The sequence below is a fragment of the Neofelis nebulosa genome, chromosome 9 (assembly GCF_028018385.1).
Source record: "Neofelis nebulosa isolate mNeoNeb1 chromosome 9, mNeoNeb1.pri, whole genome shotgun sequence".
NCBI lineage: Eukaryota > Metazoa > Chordata > Mammalia > Carnivora > Felidae > Neofelis > Neofelis nebulosa.
The window spans coordinates 131,370,821-131,395,661 of NC_080790.1; the positions used below are offsets into that span (position 1 = coordinate 131,370,821).

The following is a 24,841-nucleotide window of genomic DNA, read 5'->3' on the forward strand; positions in this document are numbered from 1 at the left end:
TTAATGGAAAGTGTGCGCTCATACAAAGACAGGAGCCGTGACCTCCCTGCTGCAAATAAATACCGCCTCCTAAGTTATCCCATCTACTCCCCCTGCCCCGCCCCCACCCCCACCCCCACACACACACAGTTCCCATTAAGCCCAAAGGACCTGCCATCCCTTAGGCTAGAAAATGCTTTTGCTCAGAGATGCAAATGTAGCCCAGAAATAAATTCCAACCATCCAACTTCAGAGGTCCTTAAGATCCACGGATATTTAGAAAGAGGCTTTAACAGGGAGGGCTGGGATTGTCTGAGCTCGGAAAGGGACTCAGAGGCAGTGACAGTGCCCAGACAGGCCATTCTGAAAGTGTTAAGCCTCCTTTTGTAAAGTCGTACATCAAAAATAGATTTCCTGAAGCAAAACCAATCTATGAGCTACAAATCAGAAAAGCAGTGCCTTCTGGTTCAGGAGGGATTGACTGGAAAGGGGCACTCGGGGACTAGGGTGGTGGAAATGCTCTGTGTTTTGACCGAGGTGGTATTTCCACGGTGTTGACAAATGTCAACGTATTATCTGTGTATTTCATGGTACACAGATTATATCTCAATAACGAAAAAATCTAGCTCTTCATACAATTTTAGGGATCATTTCAGCTACCTATTGAGGAATTTCTCCCTCTAATGTATTAGTACCAAGAAAAAGGTTATCAAAAGCTAAACCTTGGGGCGCCTGGGTGGCACAGTCGGTTGGGCGTCCGACTTCAGCCAGGTCACGATCTCGCGGTCCGTGAGTTCGAGCCCCGCGTCAGGCTCTGGGCTGATGGCTCGGAGCCTGGAGCCTGTTTCCGATTCTGTGTCTCCCTCTCTCTCTGCCCCTCCCCCGTTCATGCTCTGTCTCTCTCTGTCCCAAAAATAAATTAAAAAAACGTTGAAAAAAAAAATAAATACACATTAAAAAAAAAATTTTTAATCCTGGCCGGGGGGGGGGGGGGGCGGGGGGGGGGGAGGGCTTGAGTCTGTCCTCTCGCGTAAAAGGCCGCAGATGCCCGGGTGAGAGAGACAAAGAAGCATCTGTTCCCAAACCCCACGGTCAGCGGACAAACCACGCCCCTTACTCACCAGCGGGACCCAGTAGGTATAGAGTGCACCAAGTCTCATTTCAGGAACAAACTGAGAGCAGGCAAGAAGCAAGAAATAGAGGTTGAAAAAATACTTGAACTGGTTGAACAACACCTGGAATGACAAGAGAGAGAAGAGAGAGAAGAGAGACAGTCACGGCTCGAGTGATGCACCTGCGGGGGGTCGAGTCCGAGGTGATTAAGAGTTGAGAGCAGCCCTGCAGACGAGCACAACTCCCATGATGCCTTTTACGTAGAGTTTCAACGCTCCTGCGTATTGTTTAGGAAAACACATGTGGGTAATCAAAACAGAATTTGTAAAAGTCAAAAAAATAAAGAAAGAAACAAACAAACAATGATACACATGGAAATTATTAACACCAAATTCAAGACAGTGGGTGCCTCTGGGGCCGGGGATGGCATGCGGGGGGCTTCGACTTTATCTGTGACGAGTTGTTTCTTAGAAACTGTTTTGTAAGTACAGGGAGGCCGCTCAAAATGCTCAGAAGAGGTTTTAGTGGGAAATGTCTCTACTGTGAGGTTGATCAAGAAAACGAGGTAACCTCTCATCTCCACGATATGATCTCATAAAATAGAGCGGAATCCTGTCCTGTGTGGAGGCGGGTTGTGGGGGAGCCTCGATGGCTCCCACGTGCCCTGTGAGGTCGGGGGGGGGGGGGGGGTGGAGTCTGGCACCACATGCCTTGCCTGGGGCGCTGAGCAGAAATGATGTGTGTCTTGGAGGCTGAGGCAGTAAAGAGCCATTTTTCAGCCAACTCACTCTTGCTCAGTCATGGAGATACTGGTGGCCTCGTGTTCCAGACGGTGTAGCCGCAACATGGAAGAGAGTGTGGCCGCTCGGCATCAGAATTTCCATGAAGGAGAAATAAAATTTTTCTTGATTTAAGATGCTGATATTTGGGGGGGTGGGGAGGTGGGAGGGGGGAGATGTGGGTTGAACGCAGCAGTGAAGGCAGTCAGAGTTGCCCTTAAAAAAACATTCAAATTGACCGTAAGCTACAGCATTACACGTTTGTGTTTCTGGAACCTCTCTCAATAAATCAAACACTCATTTTTTTTTTTCTTTCCCCTTCCAGCACTGGAACTGATCACTGCTGCTGCTTCTAAAGTCAGCCAGTGTGTGTTGGGTAAAAATAGGCCTTCGATTTAAGCACGTGTTGGGGGGCGGGGGAAGGTCTGTAGAGCTGAAATCTATGGATTGGCCTAAGCTAATGTGGAAATGCTAGGACCAGGACTCCAGAGCACAAAATAATAAGTAAGCACAACCAAAATATTCATTAGCAAAAATGCCAACAGCAATTCCTTCTGGATGGTAGGATTAAAACTTACCTTTTAAAAAAAAAAAAAAATCTCCATACTCGTATCTCCTGACTTTCCTACTCTGAATATGCGTTTCATGATGACAGAAGGGATACTTTAGGCAATGATGGGGTTTTGGTTTTTGTAGATTTTTTTTTGGTATTTTGGTTACAATGCTGGGTCCCCAAAATATCTTTTTCACTCTTGCCCCTAACACACCAACTAAATGTGAAGTTATTCTAATGGATCAGGTGGCATCTCAAAGCAGAAATCTCAGAAGGCAGCCCCCCCGCCCCCCGCTAGGTACTCAGGACATGGGAGATGGACAGGCAGCGGCTAAGGCAGCCTGGAAAAGACCCAGGTTATCCGGCCACAGGGACGTTTGTCTTTTTTTCTCTTTTTAAAAAATATTTATTTATTTTTGCGAGAGAGGAAGAGTGTGAGCAGGGAAGCGGCAAGAGAGAAAAAGAATCCCAAGCAGACTCCCTGCTGTCAGACTCGGGTCTCGAACTCACCAACCGTGAGATCATGGCCTGAGCCAAAACCAACAGTCGGCCGCCTACCCGACTGAGCCACCCAGGTACCCCGGGGACCTCGGTCTTCTAAAACCCAGTACCACCACCCACATCCGGTGTGAGAAGAAAACAAAGGCTGTGGCCTCTGCCCGTACGCACCCCAGGAAGAAAGGTGAAGACGTTGTACTTCTGATTGTTGATGACATTTCGAGGGTACCTCTGGTCCCTCTTCTCGGGGTGCCCCAACCACACAGTGCGGGGCCTGGGCTCCCCTCCGCCGCAGCATCTCAGCCACTCACAGCACCTGTGGGAAAGACACAGCCACACCGTCAAGGCCACGCCCACAACTGTCCACTTCTCTCCGAACGTGTTCCTCTAAAGCAACTTTACTGGGTCAGGACAACGGCCACGAATGGGACTTCATCATCATGAGAGGGGAAAACAGAGCCAAGGCTTCTAAGAAGCTGTGGTCCAAAATATGCTTTGTCCGCAAGCCCAGATTACTTACGTCATCAAAGTGTAAGATTCATTTTTAAAATGAGATTTAAGTTAAAAAGTAAATACAGAGCAACACATTACCTCTATTTTACATTTTGCTGATGAGAGAGGAGAGCCCACGGCAGTTATAATACAACACCCACGGAGAATCTCATTCAGATTTCTACCTCAATCTGTGTCTCTCAAATTGCAATTCTAATCACTCCCAAAAATGTCTATTTGCTTAAAAATAAACAAAATAAAAAGTAAAGCAACCAAGTGCGGCAAGATGTGAGAAACCACAGAGCCCGGCCTTGAACGACTTCCGTCCTACTAGAAAACCTGGTGTCTTTCCAGCACGCTGCCCGGATCCACCAAGATGACCAGGTAAAGAAGGGGAAGAATCTCCCCACACCCGGATCTCCTTTGAGCAACAGCCCAGAGGAGCCAGCCAGGAAGACACTGGCTCGGGGCCCGGTGTCACCCAGAGCCAGGCCAGCGTGCCCACTGTGGACCGACTGAGCCCCCAGCTGCCTGGGCTGCCCTGCGAGGTCGGCGCATTCGTGTACCTGCTCCCAGGTGGCCCACACAAGGCAGGGCAGTCCAGGTCCGGGGGAACGAAGCCACTCTTGAGAACACCTGTCCTTCCAGAGAGCCCAAACACAAGGCAGAAACCCCAGCCCTGCTGGCCCCCCCACAATGTTGCCAAGTGAAGTGAAACCAAGCAGACAGGGAAATGGTGACATGTAATTACAGGTCCACCACGGTCCTCCCTTCTTCCCATCCTCCTACGCGCCAGGCAGGCCCTGGTGGGGTGCTGGGGTACAGAGCAGAGCAGACTCCGCCCCTGGTCATCAGCAAGCTGCCTGTCCAGATGCTCAAAATTCCCATGACGAAACACAATGCTCTTCCTTAAACATAGGATCTTCGGGGGCACCTGGGTGGCCCAGTTGGTTAAGCATCTGACTTTGGCTCAGGTCATGATTTCCCAGTTCGTGAGTTCAAGCCCGGCATCAGACTCTGTGCTGACAGCTTGGAGCCTGGAGCCTGCTTCTGCCTCTGTGTCTCGCTCTCTCTCTGACCCCTACCTTACTCGCACTCTGTCTCTCTCTCTCTCAAAAATAAACAGTTAACAAAAAATCAAAGAAATAAAACTAACATCTTCATTCCAGTAAATCGGTGCTCGAGTGGAGCGTATGTCATAAGGACAGGTTTTACTCCTAGTAACTCATCTGTGCTGGCCCTGTTCTCAGTTGCCCAAAGGCCAGAGACACACGCAGGCCTGGACCAGAGGGACCCAAACCGCTGCTGTCTGTGTATGAGCAGCACCCGTGCTGGCCATCGGTGGACGGACACTCGCTAAGTGCACACTGAAGGCAGGAAGCAGGAAGGAGAGAGGGGGAATCACTTGACAGGGAGCAGACCTCTGGGTTAGTGGAAACCACGGTCGTGACTGACCCCTCCGTGATGTGAACCAGCACCCCTCTCCCCATCCTGTAATAATCCTGTAATGATGGCTCCCGCGGTTGTGGGTTTCTAAGCGAAAGCTAGAGAATGAACCTAACAAAACCATCAGGTCGGCTGTTCACATGACTTTTGTCTGTTTTGTTTTAGCAGAACGTTCTGCACAGCAAGCTGCCAGGTCGGGCCGCTCGTCACGTAAGCCGCAGACGTGCGCGTGTGCACAAAGTAGCAGGAGGGTCGTCGCAGGATGCACTGTGGCGGCAAAAGATGGGAGAGGGGCTCGGTGTGGTTCATTCTCCGCGAAATTCAGAACAGTATGCATTTATCGAGCGTCCCGCTGGAACGAAGGACAATTTGGTCCGGGAACCGCATGTTGGGGCATCTTTGCTCCTTTCTCACAGCCCCACGACAAAACAGGGGTGAGCATTCGGCACCGGCTAAAATAAAAACTTTGTGGGAGTGCAAGCTGGTGCAATCACTCTGGAAAACAGTCTGGAGGTTCCTCAAAAAACTAAAAATAGAACTACCCTATGGTCCAGCATTTGCACTACTAGGCATTTATCTACGGGATACAGGTGTGCTGTTTCGAAGGGACACATGCACCCCCATGTTTATAGCAGCACGCTCAACAATGGCCCAAGTATGGAAAGAGCCCAAATGTCCACCAATGGATGAATGGATAAAGAAGATGTGATGTATATCTATATCTATATCTATATATCTATATCTATCCATACACACACAATGGAGTATTACTCGGCAATCAAAAGGAATGCAGTCTTGCCATTTGCAACTATGTGGATGAAACTGGAGGGTATTATGCTAAGTGAAATTAGTCAGAGAGACAAAAGTCATATGACTTCACTCATATGAGGACTTTAAGAGACAAAACAGATGAACAGAAGGGAAGGGAAGCAAAAACAATGTAAAAACAGGGAGGGGGACAAAACAGAAGAGACTCATAAATATGGAGAACAAACTGAGGGTTACTGGAGGGGGTGTGGGAGGGGGGAGGGGCGAAATGGGGAAGGGGCACTAAGGAATCTACTCCTGGAATCACTGTTGCACTATATATGCTAACTAATTTGGATGTAAATTTAATAAACAAACAAATAAATAAAAGCAAAACCAAAAACAAAACAAAAAACTTTGTGTCACCTGAGCCAAGCACAGTTAGCCCCAAGGCCATGTCATTTAGCCAACTTGACCTCATTTATTCGCTTTCACCTGCACACGTTCAATACACGATCAACCTGACTTTCAGGTCAATAGCATTCACTGGACACTTACCAACAACAACCTAAGACCAGTAATCACTGCTTCTTTTTGGTCCCCTGCTCATTCACCTACTTACTCTGTCTTGTGTGTTTGGCGTGCTGGGCCCTCACCTGGACACTGGGCATTCAGGAGTGAACAAAACAGACGGCTCTTCCCCCTCTGGAGCTTATTCTCTAGTGGAGGGAGGGAGGCAGGGTAAACCACCCAAATTAAATAAGGCCTGGGCAAGCAGGGCGGGGGGGGGGGGGGGGGAGTGGGGGGGCGGGTAGAGGCGTGTGGCTCAGGGAGACTGGATGGTCAGGGAAGCTGGTGTGACGGCTGAGCCGGGGGACAAGCAGCGGCTGCATGCAACCGTACAAAGGAAGCACAATCTGGGCAAACTGGAACGGAAACCCAAGATCCAGAGGTGGGAGGCAGCCTGGTGCACGTGCTCATGGAAGACTGGCGTGGCTGGAATACTCCAACCCCAGGGGAGCAGGGCAGAGGAGGAAGGGGCAGCCAGAAGACACGGGGCCTTGTCTGGGGCAGGGAGTCTGGAGTCTACTCCATGCACAGCGGGGATCACTGAGGGTCACCGCCAGGGGCTGGCCTGATCCGATTGACATTATTGAACGGTCTTGTCTGCCTGCTGAGCAGAGAAGACCCTGCAGTGGGCAAGAGTAAGAACAGGTAATAGCTGTGAGGTTGCTTTTTGGGGTCATGATGTGTTTGAATATTGATTGGGGTGACAGTCACGCAACTCTGTGAATATACTTAAATCTGCTAATTGCACACTTTCAATAGGTGAACTGCAGGGTACGTGAACCGTATCTTAATAAGGCTGTGTGTTTACCCCCAAAAAAGGGGAAACGGGGATTGTTTAGCAAGCTACTGCCATCATCCAGGCAAGCAGAGACAGCCGTCCAGACTAGAGTAGGGCAAGCGGGTACAGAGTTCCAAAATGTTGCGGATGTAGAAATGCACCCTCTTTAAACAAGCATACGAAGAAATGCATTATTTCATGTAACGTTCACAACAATCCTACATGGCGTGTAAGAGCATTGCCCCCATTTTTTTCTTTTTCTTTTTTTTTTAAGTTTTTCTATTCTTGAGAGAGAGAGAGAGAGTGAGCGAGCTGGGGAGGGGCAGAAAGTGAAAGTGGGGCAGGCGCAAAGAGAGAGAGAGAATCCCAAGCAGGCTCAACACTGTCAGCACAGAGCCTGATGCGGGGCTCAGACCCAAGAACTGCGAGAGCACGACCCGAGCAAAACCCAAGAGCTGGATGCCCAACCGACGGAACCACCCAGGCGCCCCTGCCTCCATTTTCACAGTGGAGACACTGAGCCCGAGGGGACTCAGTGATTTCCCCAACATCTATACTTCACTGGCTCCGCCTGAGCAGGGGAAGCTGGCCTTAAGCCCAGGCCTGTCGGATCCAGATCCGGAGCGCCTGAGAGCCCCCTGCACCGCCATTAATGGCCTGATCAGCACAATTATTTCACAGCATTTTCCTAGGCTTTCATCTCCTGAGGTTGGAAGACACCGTAGGGGCCAACGAGAGCTGTGGCCGCCTGCCTGCGTGCTCCTCGGGGCCGTGCCTGCCCCACACCCACTCACCTTCACACCTGTTGTGAACTTTCCGCCTCTCGGCTCCACGCACAGCCGCCCTTCAATACCTGCTCTGGGATGACAGACGTAGTTCCCTTCCGCCTCTCCTGTACAGTGAGCACAGTGCTAAGCTTTCGCATAGAGGGCCCCGGAGGGACACCGCTGGAGGACAGGCTCTCCTGTGCTGCCCAGGCAGCGGCCCAGGGGATCAGTGGCACGGGCGTGAGGCCACCCAATGGCGCTCTGCCCAGCCCCACGCCCAGGACGTGCTGTCCCTCGGAGTCCTCCAGGCCCCACCGTGGCCTTGTGGAGACCTCCCCAGGGCCGTCACAGTAGGGGCATCCTGCCTCCTCTGCACCAGCACCCTGATCCCTTCACCCCCAGGCTTGTCTTCCGAGGTCCTCCTGTCACTGTAGCCCCAGTGTCCCATTCCCCTGGCACAGCCAACGTGTCAACCACCAGCTGTGCCGGCCGCCCCACGTGCACCCTGGGGGTCGCTTTCTGCTTGCCCCATGCCTGCAGAGCAGCTCCTGCCCTGCCTTCCAGCAGCCTGCCCTCGCCCGTCTCCACCTACGTCTGCGCCCCAGCCTTGGGGAAGGGCCCCCTTCCAAATGCATCCTTCTTGGGTCCACTCCCTTAGCCTACACTACCCCCAGGGTTTTCTTCTACAATTATCCTTTATCATCACTTATTAAGCCAATTCCCTCCATCTCTCCATCTGGGTTAGCTGGGCCAGACCCACCCCCTAACCCCAGGTGTGGTGAGCACACGGATCCAGGCGTGGCCGAGCAGAGTCCCCCGACGTGGTAAGGGGCTCAACAAAGGGCAGCAAGACCCCGGCTGAGAGTCTCACCAGAAATACTAGGAAACAAGTGCCCTTCACCGTGACGTTGCTAAGGTGGCAGAAAACAAGTGTGGGGCTGCAGGTGGCCACCTTGTCCTTCTTTAGGGGACAGTCGGCCTGAGAACGGAGTCACGAGGAGGAAGGCAAAGACCACAACAGGTTCCTGACACCTTCGGGCATCGGTGGGTCCATATGTCCACGCCCTGGGCTTTTCCCTCTTAGGAATCAGTTCGTCAGTTTCATTTCACTTTTGCTCAAGGCAGTTTTAGCTGGGTCTGTGCTAACCACTGCCTCAAACCTTCTATCTGCTCTTCCTGTCTACCACAGAGCTGCACTGTCCTGGAAGACACAATCCTGTGGGTTCTGTGTGTCTCCAATTCTAAGCTTTTTTTTTTTTTTTAACATTTATTCATTTTTGAGACAGAGAGAGACAGAGCATGAACGGGGGAGGGGCAGAGAGAGAGGGAGACACAGAATCCGAAGCGGGCTCCAGGCTCTGAGCCGTCAGCCCAGAGCCCGACGCGGGGCTCGAACCCACGGACCACGAGATCGTGACCTGCGCCGAAGTCGGACGCTCAACAGACTGAGCCACCCAGGCGCCCCAATGTTTATTTATTTTTGAGAGAGAGAGAGAGAGACAAAGCATAAGCAGGGGAGGGGCAGAGAGAGAGGGAGACACAGAATCCAAAGCAGGCTCCAGGCCCTGAGGCGTCAGCCCAGAGCCCGACGCGGGGCTCGAACCCACGGACCACGAGATCATGACCTGCGCCGAAGTCGGACGCTCAACCGACCGAGCCACCCAGGCGCCCCATCCAGTTCTAAGCTTTTAAAGGGCACAGTCAACACCTTCCAGCCTGCATCCTATTATCCTGACCTCACTGCTCTGACTTCTCTAGCAGCGCTGTCCGATGTGGTAGCTTCTCCCGCATGTGGCTATTTATGTGTAAATTTAATTAAAATGGAAGAGGGCCGCCTGGCTGGCGTGAGCTCAAGTCCCACGTTGGGCATGGAGCCTACTTAAAAAAAAAATTTTTTTTTTAAATTTAAATTAGTTAATTAAAATCGAAGAATTCAATTCCCTATTCCCGCTGGCCACATTCTGAGTGCTCTATGGCCACATGTGGCCCACAGCTAGGGACTGGGCTGTGCAGATTCAGAACGTTCCAGGCATGGCAGGAAGTTACACTGGACAGTGCTGCTTAGAGCATCCCTTGCTAGACATCGCCTTCTGCCTCATCTTCATGCAGTTTCAGGGCCCAGGACGCACACAGGAACATCGGTACGCGGACCTCGCAACTGACAGAAATCAGGCTAAGCGATTTTCATACACACGTGGTGTTTCCTACAATATCCAACCATCCGTACCTCCTACCGTCACGGTACAGGCTAAACTTGCTTACCTTAAACTAGGGTCAATTTTGGTCCCACCCCAGGAGCACTTGATGATCTCGAGACATTTTTGGTCGTCACAACTGGGGAAAGGGGCGTCCAGTGGGAGTGGGGGTCGGGGATCCTGCTAAACGTCCTACAGTGCACGGGGCAGCCCCCCAGCAGAGAATGGTCTGACCCCAAATGCCAGCAGCACCCGGGGTTGAGAACTCCTGCTCTAGACTTTATTTACATGAATTTTAAAGGGAATTTCTTTTTTTTTTTTTTATGTATATAAGTTCATTTGTTTTGAGAGAGACAGAGACACGGTGAGCAGGGGAGGGGCACCGAGGGGGGCGACAGAGAGAACCCCAAGCAGGCTCTGCACCACTAGCTGTGGAGCCCGACGCAGGGGCTCGAACCCACGAACCATGAGACCATGACCTGAGCCCGAATCAAGAGTCTTGGGCTTACCAGACAGAGCCACCCAGGCGCCCCTACGTAAACTGTAAAAGGTAACTTTGTAGTATTATCATAAATGGAAAACCAGGATCACTCCCCATAAACACAAGGTAAACATCAAAAATCAACACAATGAAAAGCAAACAATGTTACTAAATTCAAACTAGATGCAGTGGCTCTGAGCCCGCTGCCTCCAGCCACTTCTCCCGGTTATAATGCAGCGACAAGCAAGTGCCGGCTCCTAAAAAGTGGGCCCCCACGGGCTTAGAAACATTGAAGGAAAACTGAAAAAGGAAGGAAGTACCCTACTGCATGTGTCAACGTGATTTAGTTCCTGTCCATGAATTGCGTGGACCTTTTCACCGCTGTACCTACGTATCTGCCTGCCCATATTTGGGGAACTACTGTCCCGCGGTAGAAGCTTTGGGCTTGGTGGCAAATTTATAAGCCAGCACATCCCCACCGCCCCCCAACCCCCACCCCATTCCAAACAGAAGAGATGGCAGCCAGGCTCCTTCTCAACCTCTGCGTTTATACCTGTGACTCTCGCTACCCCCGGAGGCTGCCACCACACCCCATGTGGTCCAGAGCACGGACCACAGTCCCCTGGAGGCCCCAGAGGGGCAGCTGCCGGGCGCTGGTTGTGGCCGCCACCACCCTGGCGCCCTGGATTGCCGCTACTGTTTCTTAACACCAAACCAGGCTGTCACTTGCCATGACGAAGCAACTCCTACGTCCCTAGGGTGAGGGGTTACAAGACAGGATTCCTTAAGAATGAGAAATTACTGGAGAGACTACAGAAGAAGTAACGGGTGAGAGCCACAGCTTGGAAACAGCAGGCCCATAGTGGGTAGAGTAGGAAACGCCAGCTTTGAAGTCAGACGGACGTGGGTGCAGAGCCCAGCCCAGCCCAGCTCCACGCTGGCTGTGTGGCTTGGGCCTCCTCATTTTCTGTGATCCCCACTCTTCCTCTCTATAAAATGACAGTAACACTTGCCTTGCTGAATTACTAGGATTCAGGACTTTATATATGAAAGGGATAGGCCAATACCCAGCACATGACAGGCATTCCATTAACGGTACATATATATTATTTCTCTTAAGTTACCTTTCCAGATTAAAAAAAGAAAGAGGGGCACCTGGGTGGCTCAGTCGGTTGGGCGTCCGACTTCAGCTCAGTTCACGATCTCATGGTCCGTGAGTTGGAGCCCCGCGTCGGGCTCTGGGCTGATGGCTCAGAGCCTGGAGCCCGCTTCTGATTCTGTGTCTCCCTCTCTCTCTGCCCCTCCCCTATTCATGCTCTGTCTCTGTCTCAAAAATAAATAAACGTTAAAAAAAATTTAAAAAATAAAATAAAATAAAATAAATAAAAAAAGAAAGAAAGAAAAGAAAAGAAAACGTGAAACAATGTTTTCACCTATCGACAGCAACAGCTATTCAACTAGGTTAAGATGTAAGGCTACAAATAGTTTAGTTCACACTGCTTTTAGCTTAGACCATTTAAACAAAGGAAACCTAAAGTAAATTTTTCTTATGATCTGACTAAAACAGACGAAGGTCTTGCTGGAGGACAGCCCGCTGACCAGAGGTCAGGTGGTTTCACACAATCTGGCCAAAAGGCAAGGGAAAAGCAAAGATCACAGAGGGAAGCGCCAAGGGAACAATGTTTCTGGAAAAGTAACTACTGTAACAAGGAGCTGCCACCCGAAGAAATGAACATCTCAGCTCTGGGTGTAACCGCAATCCGTGGGCACTCAGTAAATATTTGCTGAATTGCCTGCACGGTGTTGCTGAACTTTCCTAAAGCCAGAGTCTGGGAAGTTGTAGTCTCTGTGTTGACACCAGGAAGATCCAGGAAGAATGTAAAGAAAGGGGCGCCCGGGTGGCTCAGGTAGTTGGGCGTCCGACTTCAGCTCAGGTCACGATGTTGCAAGTTAGTGGGTTCGAGCCCCGCGTCAGGCTCTGTGCTAACAGCTCAGAGCCTGGAGCCTGTTTCGGATTCTGTGTCTCCCTCTCTCTCTGCTCCTCCCCCATTCACGCTGTCTCGCTCGCTCTCTCTCTCTCTCTCAAAATTATATAGAATTTTTAAAAAGATTTTTAAAAAAGAATGTAAAGAATATTAAAAGCAATACGGAGTTGGCTAACTTGACAATAATTATATTAAAAATAGATAAATAAATAAAAGCCGTATGGAAAAAAGTCTACAGCGATGGTTCTCCACAGGGTGGGAGGGGTGGGGATTTGCCCCGTGCCCGGGGGACACGTGGCCATGTCTGGAGACCCGTTTGGTCACAACTGCAGGTGCAGGGAGGTACTCCTGGCATCTAGCGGGTACGATGCACAGGACAGCCCCACACAGAGGACCGCCCAGCCCCAAATGCCAGTAGCCCTGAGTCTGAGAACCCTGGCTTGGAGCAGCACTGCCTGGTACATTTCTGCAATGGGGGAAATGTTCCCTCGAGCCACATGTGGCTGTTGAGCGCTCAAAATGTGACATTTACAGTTTATTCCATTAATTAATTTAAACAGCCACACAGGTCTGTGTATGGCATGCTGGACAACAGGACTGGAAGAATGGAACTCAAGCTGTTAATAAGCACAGATGCCTGGGGAGTGGGTGCTAGAAGGCATGGAAAGGAAGGTACGAGGGAAATTTTTGCTCTGTGTTCTAAAAACATCTAGGAGGCTTTTTTTTTTTTTTAACTAGGGTAATATCAACTCTGAAGTCAGGGATACCTGGCTGGCTCAGTTGGTAAAGCATGTGACTCTTGATCCGGTGTGGTGAGTCTGAGCCCCATGTTGGGTGTAGAGATTACTTAAAAAAATAAAATAAAATCTTGGGGCGCCTGGGTGGCTCAGTCGGTTGAGCATCCGACTTCGGCTCAGGTCATGATCTCACAGCTTATGGGTTCAAGCCCCACACCGGGTCCTGTGCCGACAGCTGGGAGCCTGGAGCCTGCTTCGGATTCTGTGTCTCCCTCGCTCTCTGCCCCTCCCCCACTCAAGCTCACGCTCTCTCTCTCTCTCTCTCTCTCTCTCAAAAATAAATAAATGTTAAACATTTTTAAATAAATTAAATCTTTAAAAACTAAAACTAAAAATAAAATCTTAAATCAGAAAGAATGCATAAAAGGAAGCTAGTTCACTGAAGCCTGAATGTATCTCTGACCATAGCAATGGCCGTATCAAAGGAAGGAAAACTGGCTGGAGGAAAAATTGGGTCGTATCAAAGGAAAAGGCCAAGTCAACGTGGCAATTTCTCTCTAAACAGAAACAGATCCTCTGGTCTAGCAAGCCCACCTGGAGGGGTGTATCATATAGGGGGTCTAGTATGGGTGAACATCAGGAAAGACACAAGGATGCTCACAGCCGCAAGAAAGCAAAACCCTGGAGATGAACAAATGCCCATCAGAGAGGAACCACCGTGCGACGGACCTACAACAATCAAAGAGTGAGGCTGAAGCACACACTGACCGGGGAAGACCCAAGTGATGAAGGGGGAGGGAAAAAAACCTACAGCAAAAGAGATGCAATTTATTATGCCGTACTTTGATCAAAATAGCATAATAATATATAATGGGGAAATAATACTGAGAAACAAATACACACACACACCAGACTGTTGACTCCGGCTCTCTTGGGAGAAGGGGGCAGTCACGGGTGGGGGCATCTGTCGCCGTCCCTAGTTCTCCGACCCTGGAAGTCTTTCCCTGCCGGTGCCCTCCTGCTCGGGAGTGCAGGACACCTCTCACAAAAGTGTGACTCATGCTGCATCCTGCCCCCACCATGAGTCAATCATTATGGACTCAAGCCCAAGCCTGTCACCTTTCATCCCAGGTCCTCGGTTATCAAGCCACTGACTACAGCCAAGGCAAGTGAGCTCAGAACTCTGCTGTACTTCTCTCCAACTTCCAACCCCTCTGCAAGACTCATTCACATCAGATGTCCTTGGGCAACCCGTTCTCCCCCTTCTACGTATCCTTCAAAACCCAACTCCCCGCTCTTCACAGAGAGAAGAGAAAGCAGCTCTGTTCTCCCTTACGCTTCACCTGCCTGGAAAACTCAAACCTACAGACGCCCAGCGAGCAACATACAGTAATAAATGAAGAAAAATAAACACAGGGTCCAGTGGGACAGGGCACACTGCGGAGCCCAGAGGTGTGGGAAGGAGCGGCCATCCTACCTTAACCAAGATACACCCTCACACAAGCCTAACACGACAGACCGTAAGATTCTTCACGACAAAGACAAAAAGCACAGATTTTGAAGCCCAAACCCTCGGTTTTTAAATGTTGGTAACTGATGCAATGTTTAAATATTATGCAAAACTAAAACCACACAGAGGTATCAGTTTTTACTTAGCATGATAACCAAAATCAAAAAGCTTAATAACACCTGTGTTGGTCAGGATGAGCAAACGGACACTTCTGCTGGGGGGGGGGGGGGGGGGGTCCAAATCAGTAGAACCTTGAAGGAGGGTAACCTAGCAACAGATCTCAAAATTACAAATTTACATTCTCTTTGATTCAGTGATTCCCCTTTGAGATATTCCAGACGTCCTACCATGGCCACAAAGCCATTCACCATAATGCTCTAGCAATAACAAACCATTAGAAATAACCTAGACGTCCATCAGTGATAGATTGGTTAAAAAAAAAAAAAAAGTGTGGTAAGTCTGCTCAATGAAATCCTTTAGAGCCATTTCTTTAAAAAGGGAAGGAAAAAGCTTTTTATGCACCTGCTACGGAACAGGCCCAGTATGTACTGTTAAGTAGAAGAAATACATCGTACTGTGCAACATATGCGAGCAGCTGCATAAAGAAGGTAAAACTCTGTGTGTGTGTGTAAATAGATAAATGTAAAACACATGAGCCTTTTTGGGGGAAATGGTTAAAAATTCTCTAGAAGGACACAGAACAAATTGGACAGTAGGTGCCTCAGGAGGGGTACAGGGTGGCTCAAGTGGCAGGGGGAGGTGGAGGGAGACTGAGTCAGCAATGGACACACTTCTGTACCTTTTAAACGGTGAAGTTAATTTGCAAACAGTACAAAAAACCCCACCCTGCGGCCCACGCAGCACGCAGCTCTCCGTCTGCAGCTTCGGATCTGGGCCGCAGCCCGGGGGTCAGACACCAGAGCCCTGGTGACAGTGCTCCTCTCACACCCCAGACCTGGTACACAGAAGGCTCTCAGGGCCTCCGCGTGGATGCAGGGAGGGGTGGCCCCTGGGCCTCAGCACCCAGAGACCTTCCCTCTTAACCTCCTGCGTCTGCGCTTTGTCGGGCTATTTGCTCGCAGGTTCTAACACGGGGCTGGTGCCTCGAGCCTCGCCAGGGTGGCTCCGGGGCGGGAGAGGAGGAAACGCAGCCCCGAGCCCTGCAGCCCATGAGGACAGGCCCAGCCACCGGTGCAGCTGCCCTCCGAGCCAGCACTCTGGCCCCCGGCGTCGGGGGATCTCGCCCCACAGTAGGATCTGAGCGCCGCCTCTGAACGGGGGGGGGGGGGGGGGGGGGGGGGGGGGGGGGAGCGGGGATGACAGCGCCCTGGGGAGGAGCCCCGTGACGGGGGACACAGCAGGAGCACGCATCGAGGGTCCCCGCGCCCGGCCCGGCCGCCTGGCTCCTCCGTCCAAGCTCGCTCAGCCTCCGCCGCGGCCGCCACTGCCCCGCCCCTCGTCCTTCCACCTGCCAGGTGCTGGGGGGGGTCCCTACCTTCAGGACGCGGGCTCCCTCCCCGCCCCCCTCAACCGCGCGGCCCTACCCACACGCTCGCTTTCGGGAGGGGAACTCACTTGCCCAAGGCCATGGGGCCCGGGAGGGAGCCCGAACCCGCACCGGGACAGCCCGGCTCGAATCCGCGCTCGCAACCCCTCAGGATGCCGCGCAACCAACCCGCGGGCCGCTGTCGCCTCGGCCGGGGCCCCTCTCCTTCCCGGACTCTGGCTCCCGGCCCCGCCCCGGCTCCCGTGGGGACGTGAGCAGCCACCGCACCGCCGCGCCTGGGGCGTGGCTCTGGCGCGGCTGCGGCCCCGGGAAGGCCAGGGGGAGGCCACCAAGGGCGCGGGCTCGCGAACCGCCGGAGCGCACCACTCCGGCCCCCTACCCGGAGGTCGCCTCTGGCCGCAGGTGGCGGAGCGGCGGAGGGGTCGGGCACCGTGACGGCCCAGGTGGGGAAGGGCACTCGCCCGGTGGCGCGCGCGGCCACGCCTTTTCCGTTACTGCGGCAGGGGGATGCCAGCCCGGGCCCCCAAAGGCCTGTGCCGCACACCTCCGCTCTTTGCAGGGAAGCCAGACGTCCCTGCCCTTGGCCCCGGGGTCTCCGCACAGCTTTGCCCGGAGCCACTGTACGCACGGGAAGAGTTTCTCGTATTCAACAAATATGTGCCCGGTGCTCCCAAAGGTAGCAAACTGAGGCTTGGCGTGTAAGGAGCGTCTCAACCACTCAGGGGCTGCTTCTGCCCCCCCACCCATCCCACACATCAAGAAACATAAATAGTAAATCTGTGGTTTCATTTTTTCATTACTTTTTCAAAGTTTTTGACACTTTTTTTTTTTTTTTGGAAGAGTGTGCATGCACACACGAGTGAAGGAGGTGCAGAGAGAGGGACAGAGAGAGAATCCCATGCAGGCTTCACGCTGTCAGCACAGAGGGAAGTGGGGCCCAAACCCATGACCCGTGAGATGGTGACCTGAGCTGAAATCAAGAGCCAGACACTTAACCAACTGAGCAAGCCGCGAGCTCCTGTCTTTCTTTTTTTAAACCTTCCCAATCTCACTGGCACCCACTGGACAAAAGGCAAAATGAAAATGGTGGTGGGTGAAGAAGGCCATCACCCGTATCCCGACCCTGGAACACAGGGCAACTCTGACTCTCACAGGGCACAAAACACAAAATGGCAGAGCCCTTCCAGAAGACCCCTTAGTAAAACATAGTTACAGCCCCTGGACATGTGGTCATATGTTCCATTTAACCCAGTGACCTGGAGAGTCTAGCCTATTAAAATGTTCCCTTCCTTCCTTCCTTCCTTCCTTTTCTTTCTTTCAGTTGATTTATTTTAAGGGGCACCTGGGTGGCTCAGTCGTTAAGGGTCCAGCTCTTGATTTCAGCTCAGGTCATGATCTCTCGGTTCATGAGTTCGAGGCTTTGCACTGGGCTTTGCAGTGACAGAGTCCACTTGGGATTCTCTGTCTCCCTCTCTCTCTGCTTCTCTCTCTCTCAAATAAATAAATAAACATTAAAAGAACAACAACAACAGAAACTGTGCCTGGGGCAGAGTAGCTGCTCGCAAATATGCCGTGAACAAATAGCAATCCTCTGAAATGTACAAAACTCACTGCTGAGTTTCCGGTTTTTCTCCGGGGCAGTAAGCACTGCTGTTTTGAGAGTCACCTTGCAGACTGAGCTCATCCCGACCCAGACAAGTCACTTCTCAAGCCCAGGGGTCTGTGCCTCCCTCAGCTTTCCCTTTATGTGTCTTTGGGGAGCCTCTGGTTCAAGGGCCAGCATTCAGAATGAAAACATTTAAAAAGTAACACCAGGGGAGCCTGGGTGGTTCAGTCTGTGGAGTGTCTGACTGTTGATTTCAGCTCAGGTCATGATCCCAGGGTCATGGGATCCAGCCCTGCCTCTGGCTCTGTGCTGAGTTTGGAGGCTGCTTAAGATTCTCTTTCTTCCCGCCCCCCCCCCAATAAAATTTTAAAAATGTATTTTAAAAAAGTGAAACTAAAATAAGAAACAACTTGTGAAAATAAAGGGCACTGGTTACAGCAAATTAGCCACAGCTACTCAAAGAAATAGTATGTTGTCATTAAAAAGGTAACTTACAAAGTACCTCATGAGACAGAAAAAACAGTAGGAAGCAAAAACATGGGTTATAATTCGTAGAACATTGTACACACAGAAACAAGGCAGGCAGAAAACACATCTTAGGTGTTGGTGTTATGGGCAGTTGTCTTTGAAGGGAAAGCCAACACCCGTGTTCTACTCCTCTCTGTTCTGTAATTGTTCTTAATACACATGCGCTCATTTTACAATTAAAAGAAAATAAATTTTATGTATTTTTTACCCTTCTCTTGTAATGTAAAACTACTTAAGAAGGTGTTTGGTCAGAGAGGAAAGCCACCATGAGGGGACCATTTTGCCAAGTTTAGGCTCAGGGTTACCGTGGCTTGGCTAACCTCTAAGTTCACAGCTTACCCTCGGATCGAGAAAAGGCAGCCTGTCTCAGATGAACCATAGAAGACACACTTCTTGCGACAGCACTACCCTCACGAGGATGGCTGAAACGAAGGAGACAGACAAGACCAGTGCCAGCGCCCAGAACTCTCCCAGCCGGAGAGGCCCAAATTAATACAAACACTTTGGAAAACTACACGCAAATATACCCTAGGGCCCAGCAAAGCCACATAATACATGTACCAACAGATATGTTTGAGCACTATTCCCGACAGGCAAAACTGGAAATGACCCAAACGTCGTCAAGAGACGAAGCGCGTGCCGGGGTGGCTCGGTCTGTTGAGCCTCCCGACTTTGGCTCAGGTCATGATCTCGTGGTTCCAGGGCTCGAGCCCCACACTGGGCTCGCTGCTGTCAGCACGGAGCCCGCTTTGGATCCTCTGTCCCTTCTCTCTCTGCCCCCGCCCCACTTGCATTCCCTCTCCCTCTCAAAAAATAAATATAATTTTTTTTTTTTTAAGAAGAGGTGGATAGAGAGATCATGATACAGTCACACAAATGACTACATACACAGCAACAGGGATGAACAAATTACAATACGCGTGCAACGTGGTTGAATGATGGAGCATGGGGCAGGAGAAACCAGGCACGAGGGGGCATGTGCCACATGACTGCATCTACAGAAAGTTCAAAGCCAGGGAAAACCCATCCCTGCACGACGAAGTCAGGACACAGGGTAAGGTGCGGGAGGAGGCAGCATGAGAGGGCTCCCGTGGCGAAAGCCTGTTCTCCGGCTGGCTACAGGAGGGTGTTCACTTTATGAAAATTCACAGAGCTGTACATGATTTGCACACTTTTCTGTGTGTTAATGTGCATGTATGTATGCATATTTATGCATAATTTTTATGCATGTAGTATGCATAATCAGCTTATTTAGGGGGGAAAGAACCCCGCCAGGTAGTACAAGCCGTCTTACGTGTTTACTACCTGGTTGTGTGATTTATCAGGACACGAGGGTGTCATTCCTTGTATGAGAGCACCCAGGTGCCTCTAGTTCGGGGAGAAGAACGAGAGGGAGTATAGTGGCGGGGAGGAGGGAGTTCTCCCATTTTACAGTTGCACTTTTATGGGGACTGACTATATAAAAGCTTTAAAAAGCATTCAGAATCGGATTATTTCCTTTTGCGGGGTGAGTGTAGATATTTTAGAAATGGACATTCTGCACTCTCCCCCCCATTAGCATGAACATGTCTCATACAGAGAGGGCAAGAAAGAAAATAAGAGGGGCGCCTGGGGGGCTCCATCGGTTGGGCGTCCGACTCTTGATTCCGGCTCAGGTCATGACCTCCCAGTTCATGGGATCGAGCCCCACGTCGGACTCTGCACTGACAATACCCAGGGCTACCAGCCTGCTTGGGATTCTCGATCTCCCTCTGCCCCTTCCCCCGCCCAAATAAATAAATAAACATTAAAAAGAAAAACAAAATAAGAATCAACATGTAACTCTGGAAACAGATGCTATGTTTCTCAAGAATTCATAGCTATTGGGGTAATTTGAAGTTTCTAGAATTTTCCTCTTTGTCACATCATTTCTGCAACCAGTCTTCACAAGTAACAGTGGAATTCACACACCCTCATCTCCAAATTACTGAAGTCTCACAAACCTTCAATCCTTTCCCCCTCAACGATAATCACCTGCTCTGAATAGATATTACAGAAAAAGTCAAGGAGTAGAAGTCATCAAGACGGGTCACAAGCTGCAATTTGCTGCCTACGTTCAAATTAAAATGAGCCTTTTAAAAACACGGAAAGGAAGTCTTTGTCATTCTAAGCCGGTATCATTCTCAAAGGAAAAAACCCCTCCGTTCCTCAGTCTCCCCATCTGTAAAGTAGGGTTGTCGGGAGAAAGAGGATGATCCACTTACAACTCTAGAACAGTGCCGGGCACCTGATAAGCACGGAGTAGTGGTGAGCAACTATTATAACTCTCATCAAATTAATCTCGCACAATCTACACAACATGAGCTAACAACAAACCACGCAAAGCACAACATGGGTGTGTGACAGGCTCCTGGGAACTCTTTTAAGCAAAAGGAAGAGGCAGGGGGGCGGGGGGAGGTCAGCTCAGGTCCACATGACTTTGCAGTGTGCTTATACAGAGCTCTTGAGACCGGACTCGCTAAAGGAAATTCCTCACGAACTCATCATCAATTTAGAACGAAGGCTTATTACTAACAGCAAGAGACACCACGCTTGCCAAGATGGCCATAAATGAGGTGCTTCCTGTATGAATTTGCTTGGGCGGCCATCACAAAATACCACAGGCCGGGTGGCTTAAACAGAAATTTATTTCCTCACGGTTCTGGAGGCTACAAGTCCAAGGTCAAGGTGTGGGCAGGTCTGGTTTCTTCTGGGGCCTCTCCTCGCGGCTTGATGACGGCCGCCCTGCTCCTGTGTCCTCGAGTGGTCTCTTCCTCTCACCCCCTGGCCTCTCTCTGTGCGTCCTGATCTCCGCTTCTCATAAGGACCCAGTCATACCGCAATAGGGCCCACCCTAAAGGCCTCCCGCTTTAACTTAATGATGTCTTTTTAAAGGCTCCATCTCCAAACAGAGGGGTCACGATCTGAGGTACTGGGGGTTAAGGGCTCAGCATAGGACTGTGTGAAGGGATGCACCGCAGCCCCTAACACTTCCCAAAAAGTGTCTTCCGACAGCTCAAGGCCTCACAGTCACTATCAGAAAGCTGAACTCCTAGTGAAGTAGGACAGTCCAAACATGAACTTCTTGCCTAACAGGTTTTTCTTGAGAGAGAGAGAGAGAGAGAGAGAGAGAGAGAGAGAGAGAGAGAAGGAGGCAGCCTTTGAAGGACAATAGGGACCTGGCCATGCACAGGGAATATTCATTCCATTAGTCCAGTGGCTCCTAACAGGTGTGGTTCTGCCCACTCACACCCCGCCGCCCCGCAGCACACAGGGACACTTGGTAACGTCTGGAGACATCTTCAGTTGTCACAACCGGGTGGATGGTGCTGTGGGCATCCAGTGGGCGAGGCCAGGACTGCTGTCACACTCTTACGAGGAGCAGGACAGCCCCCACAGCAGAGAATTAGCCAACCCCAACCGTCAGTAGTGCTGAGCTGAGAACCCCTGAGGTCCAACCTGGCCAGGTCTGACTTCACCCTGTGTCACAGCAGATGGCCCGGCGGAGGGGGGCAGAGACCCTGCCGGGCCCTGTCGTATGGGGACGGCGCGGTCCCCGTCCACACTGCTCCTTCCTCAGGGAGGCCAGCCAGCAGCCTCCCCCTCCTGGCTTTCAGCAAATGCCACAGAGATCTCGCTGTGGTGACAACAGCATCCGGCCACCCTTCCACTTCCCGCAGGGAGCCTCTCCTTCCCCAGGACCCCTTCCAACTGCCTCTCCCATAATCCCCTCAAACTGTTTATACAATGAGAGAAGCAACAACAGGATCCCCAATCGAGGTGGTAAAGTAACCGCTGTTTAAAAATCACGTTTTTAAAGAAAGAAATCATGTTTTTCACAGGTAACATGGCAAAAAAAAAAAAAAAAGCTCAATCTCTTAACAAACTCAGATTATCCCACCTCCTCCCCCTTACAGCGATATTATATTTTTAGACTAAAAGCAAGATTTTAGCACAGGCGGCCAATTCCTAAAGGTCAGACGTGGCTGGGAGGGGGGCGCATCTACAAACCTCATGAACTTTGAGTTCATACTTTTCTTAAAGCCAATTCTCTGCTTTTTTCTTGTAAACGTACTCCAAAAGGAAACTCCCTATCCCGACTGCAAAAACAAAGCAAGTATCACTTGGCCCAAAGAGAAAGAACCATGGAAATAATTGCTAGCCTTTCAGTCTCTGGCCACGAGCCACCCAAAGTGATCTTTGGCGACGTTTCTCCATCAATCTTTCCAAGTCACACAGATGAAAGAAAACAGACATTAGCGTTAAGAAATCAGCACTGTTCTAGTTCTGTAGGTGAGAGGCCTCGATAAGAACATGACCAATAGTCTTTTTCTTTGGAAGCTAAACCAAATTCCACTCGCTGTCATAAGTGAAGCTGGAGACAACACGCCATGTCCATTCCCAAAGGTGGCCCCAAAATACAGCCAGAGCGAATTCAGAACCTTCATCGTTTGCATCTGGGTAACGATCCTAAAAGAAAGTTCTATCCTGAGGAGTAACCACCCCAAGTCCAACGACAGATGGGTCGGTGCCTCACCTCCCCCTTCCAACTTGTTGCATGGGTGCCTTAGGTCAAGGTCAAACGGCCGTGCTCTTTCCTCGGGACTGGCATGCAGGGCCTCCAGTCGCTGGCCTGTCTCAGGAAAGCCCCACCCCACCCCACCCCCACCCCACCCCAGCCCAAAGCATGGCTCCGGTATCCACCCGTACCCTTCAGCATCCGTGCCTGGGTACGTGATTCCACATCCCCTGGGGTTACTGCCTGTGGTGGCACCTGACCTGGTCCCGGGCAGGGACTCCGTAACAGGAAGTGGATGGCACTAGGGCAGCTGGGCTGGCTGGCGGAGGACACGGAGGGCGCTTTCCAATGGGCCGCTGCCAAGGCTTGTTCCGACCGTTCGCACCCAAGGGGGCCAAGGGCTGTTTACGCAACTCTCCACTCCGCCATGGAGAGGGGAGGGGCAGGGGTCTGCGATGTCACCGATCAGCACAGCCTTGTCCTCATCCTGCCCCCCACACCCCCATACGCTGTGTGCCTAACACCACCTCCGCCGTGTCAGAAGGACCCTGAACACGTACACGCACCTACATACATTCGATCCTCGTTATGTGTGCTTTCTGTATTTGCAAATTCACCTACTGCCTGAAAGTTATAACCTCAAAGTCAATACTCCCAGCATCGCTGTGGTCACTCACGGACAGGTGCAGAGTGGTAGAAACACCTGTATCGCCTCACGCGGCTTGCCCAGCTGAGGTCAAACAAGGCAACGCCGCTGCCTTCCTGTCTCAGCTCTCCTACTGTAAGCACGTGTCCTGTTCACGGTCTATTTAGTGCTTTCCTTTCTGTACTGGAGCCTTTTGTTCATGACATCACTACGGCCCCCAAGCATAAGGCTGGCCTGCTGTCCAGTCCCCTGACGACAGGAAGCTTGTGAGCTGCAGTGCTGTTGGTCAGGAGTTCAACGTTAATGAATCAACAATGCATGTTAAATAGTGGCTGGAAACCAAAATATCCCTTTACCACAAGGTAAACCGTGACCAGAGGCTTGCAGGAGACTGACCCTGTACCTCCCCTAGGAGCAATGATTTGGTACCCGCTAATTCGGGGTTGGCAGAAACCCTGAATGGCTTTCTGAAACACAATCACCGTGAATAACAAGAATCAACTAAGCTATAAACCTAATACCCCCTCCATTATGTCAAAAGAGAAAGGGCACTGGAACCCCGCAAATTAGAAGGGGCAGCTTCAGACCTTCCAGCTGAGTGAATGTATCTATAAGAAGACCTCCTGGGGCACCTGGATGGCTAAGGCGGCTAAGCATCCGACTTCGGCTCAGGTCATGATGTCCCATTTCATGGGTTCGAGCCCTGCGTCGGGCTCTGTGCTGACAGCTCGGAGCCTGGAGCCTGCTTCGGATTCCGTGTCTCCCTCCCTCTCTCTCTGCCCCTCCACTACTCACGCTCTGTCTCCGTCTCTCAAAAATGAATAAACGTTTAAAAAATTAAAAAAAAAAAAAACAAAACAAGAACTCCCTACATCGGCATTGATTGTTTTCATTCACATAAACAGTGAAAAACCCACGTTACTGACGGATCTGGTCCTGGCACGATGCCGAGGACCGCTGCAAAGACGCACTCGGCCAGCCACAGCCCTGTCATTAGGCTAAGTAATGCGAGGTCTGAGATGGCTTCCAGTGGCGGCCAGTCTCTGGCCTGCGGGCATTTTCCAGCTGGAGTTCTCACTCAAGAAGACCTTCTACCAAGACCCAGAAGGAAGAGGAGGTGATGTCAGCCAGTACAAGAGTCCCCATGAGGCTCTGGGAGAAGAACACTTTCTGACGCTCACCAGCGCTCATGACGCTACTCTGTGCGCACGATGCCTCATCATCCAGGCGCCCTTCCTGGGTCCCCAACTTACAAAACAGGAAGCTGAAGCACAGAGGGGAGAAGACAGTCGCCCGGAATAATACAAGCAATAAAATGGCAAAACTGGTCTGCGTGACCCTGGAATCCAAACTCTTAACTGCAAATCGACAAGGCCAGCAGCCTGTC

The 24,841-nt window shown here is 51.0% G+C and overlaps 1 protein-coding gene across 2 annotated transcripts in view; it reads right to left on the reverse strand.

Annotated features, from left to right (window-relative positions):
• Positions 1-24,841, reverse strand: part of ATP9A (ATPase phospholipid transporting 9A (putative)) — a 128,343-nt gene that overhangs the window by 94,855 nt on the left and 8,647 nt on the right. Inside the window, exons 1-3 of one of the 2 annotated variants that reach the window (XM_058685983.1) lie at positions 22,827-22,864; positions 3,094-3,238; positions 1,101-1,214 (exon numbers count right to left, since the gene is read on the reverse strand). In XM_058685983.1, coding sequence (XP_058541966.1) covers positions 1,101-1,214; positions 3,094-3,238; positions 22,827-22,849 — 282 coding nt within the window. In that variant the 5' untranslated portion in view covers positions 22,850-22,864. Of the gene's footprint in view, positions 1-1,100; positions 1,215-3,093; positions 3,239-22,826; positions 22,865-24,841 lie in introns of those variants that run through there. The other variant, XM_058685982.1, reaches the window with a different exon arrangement.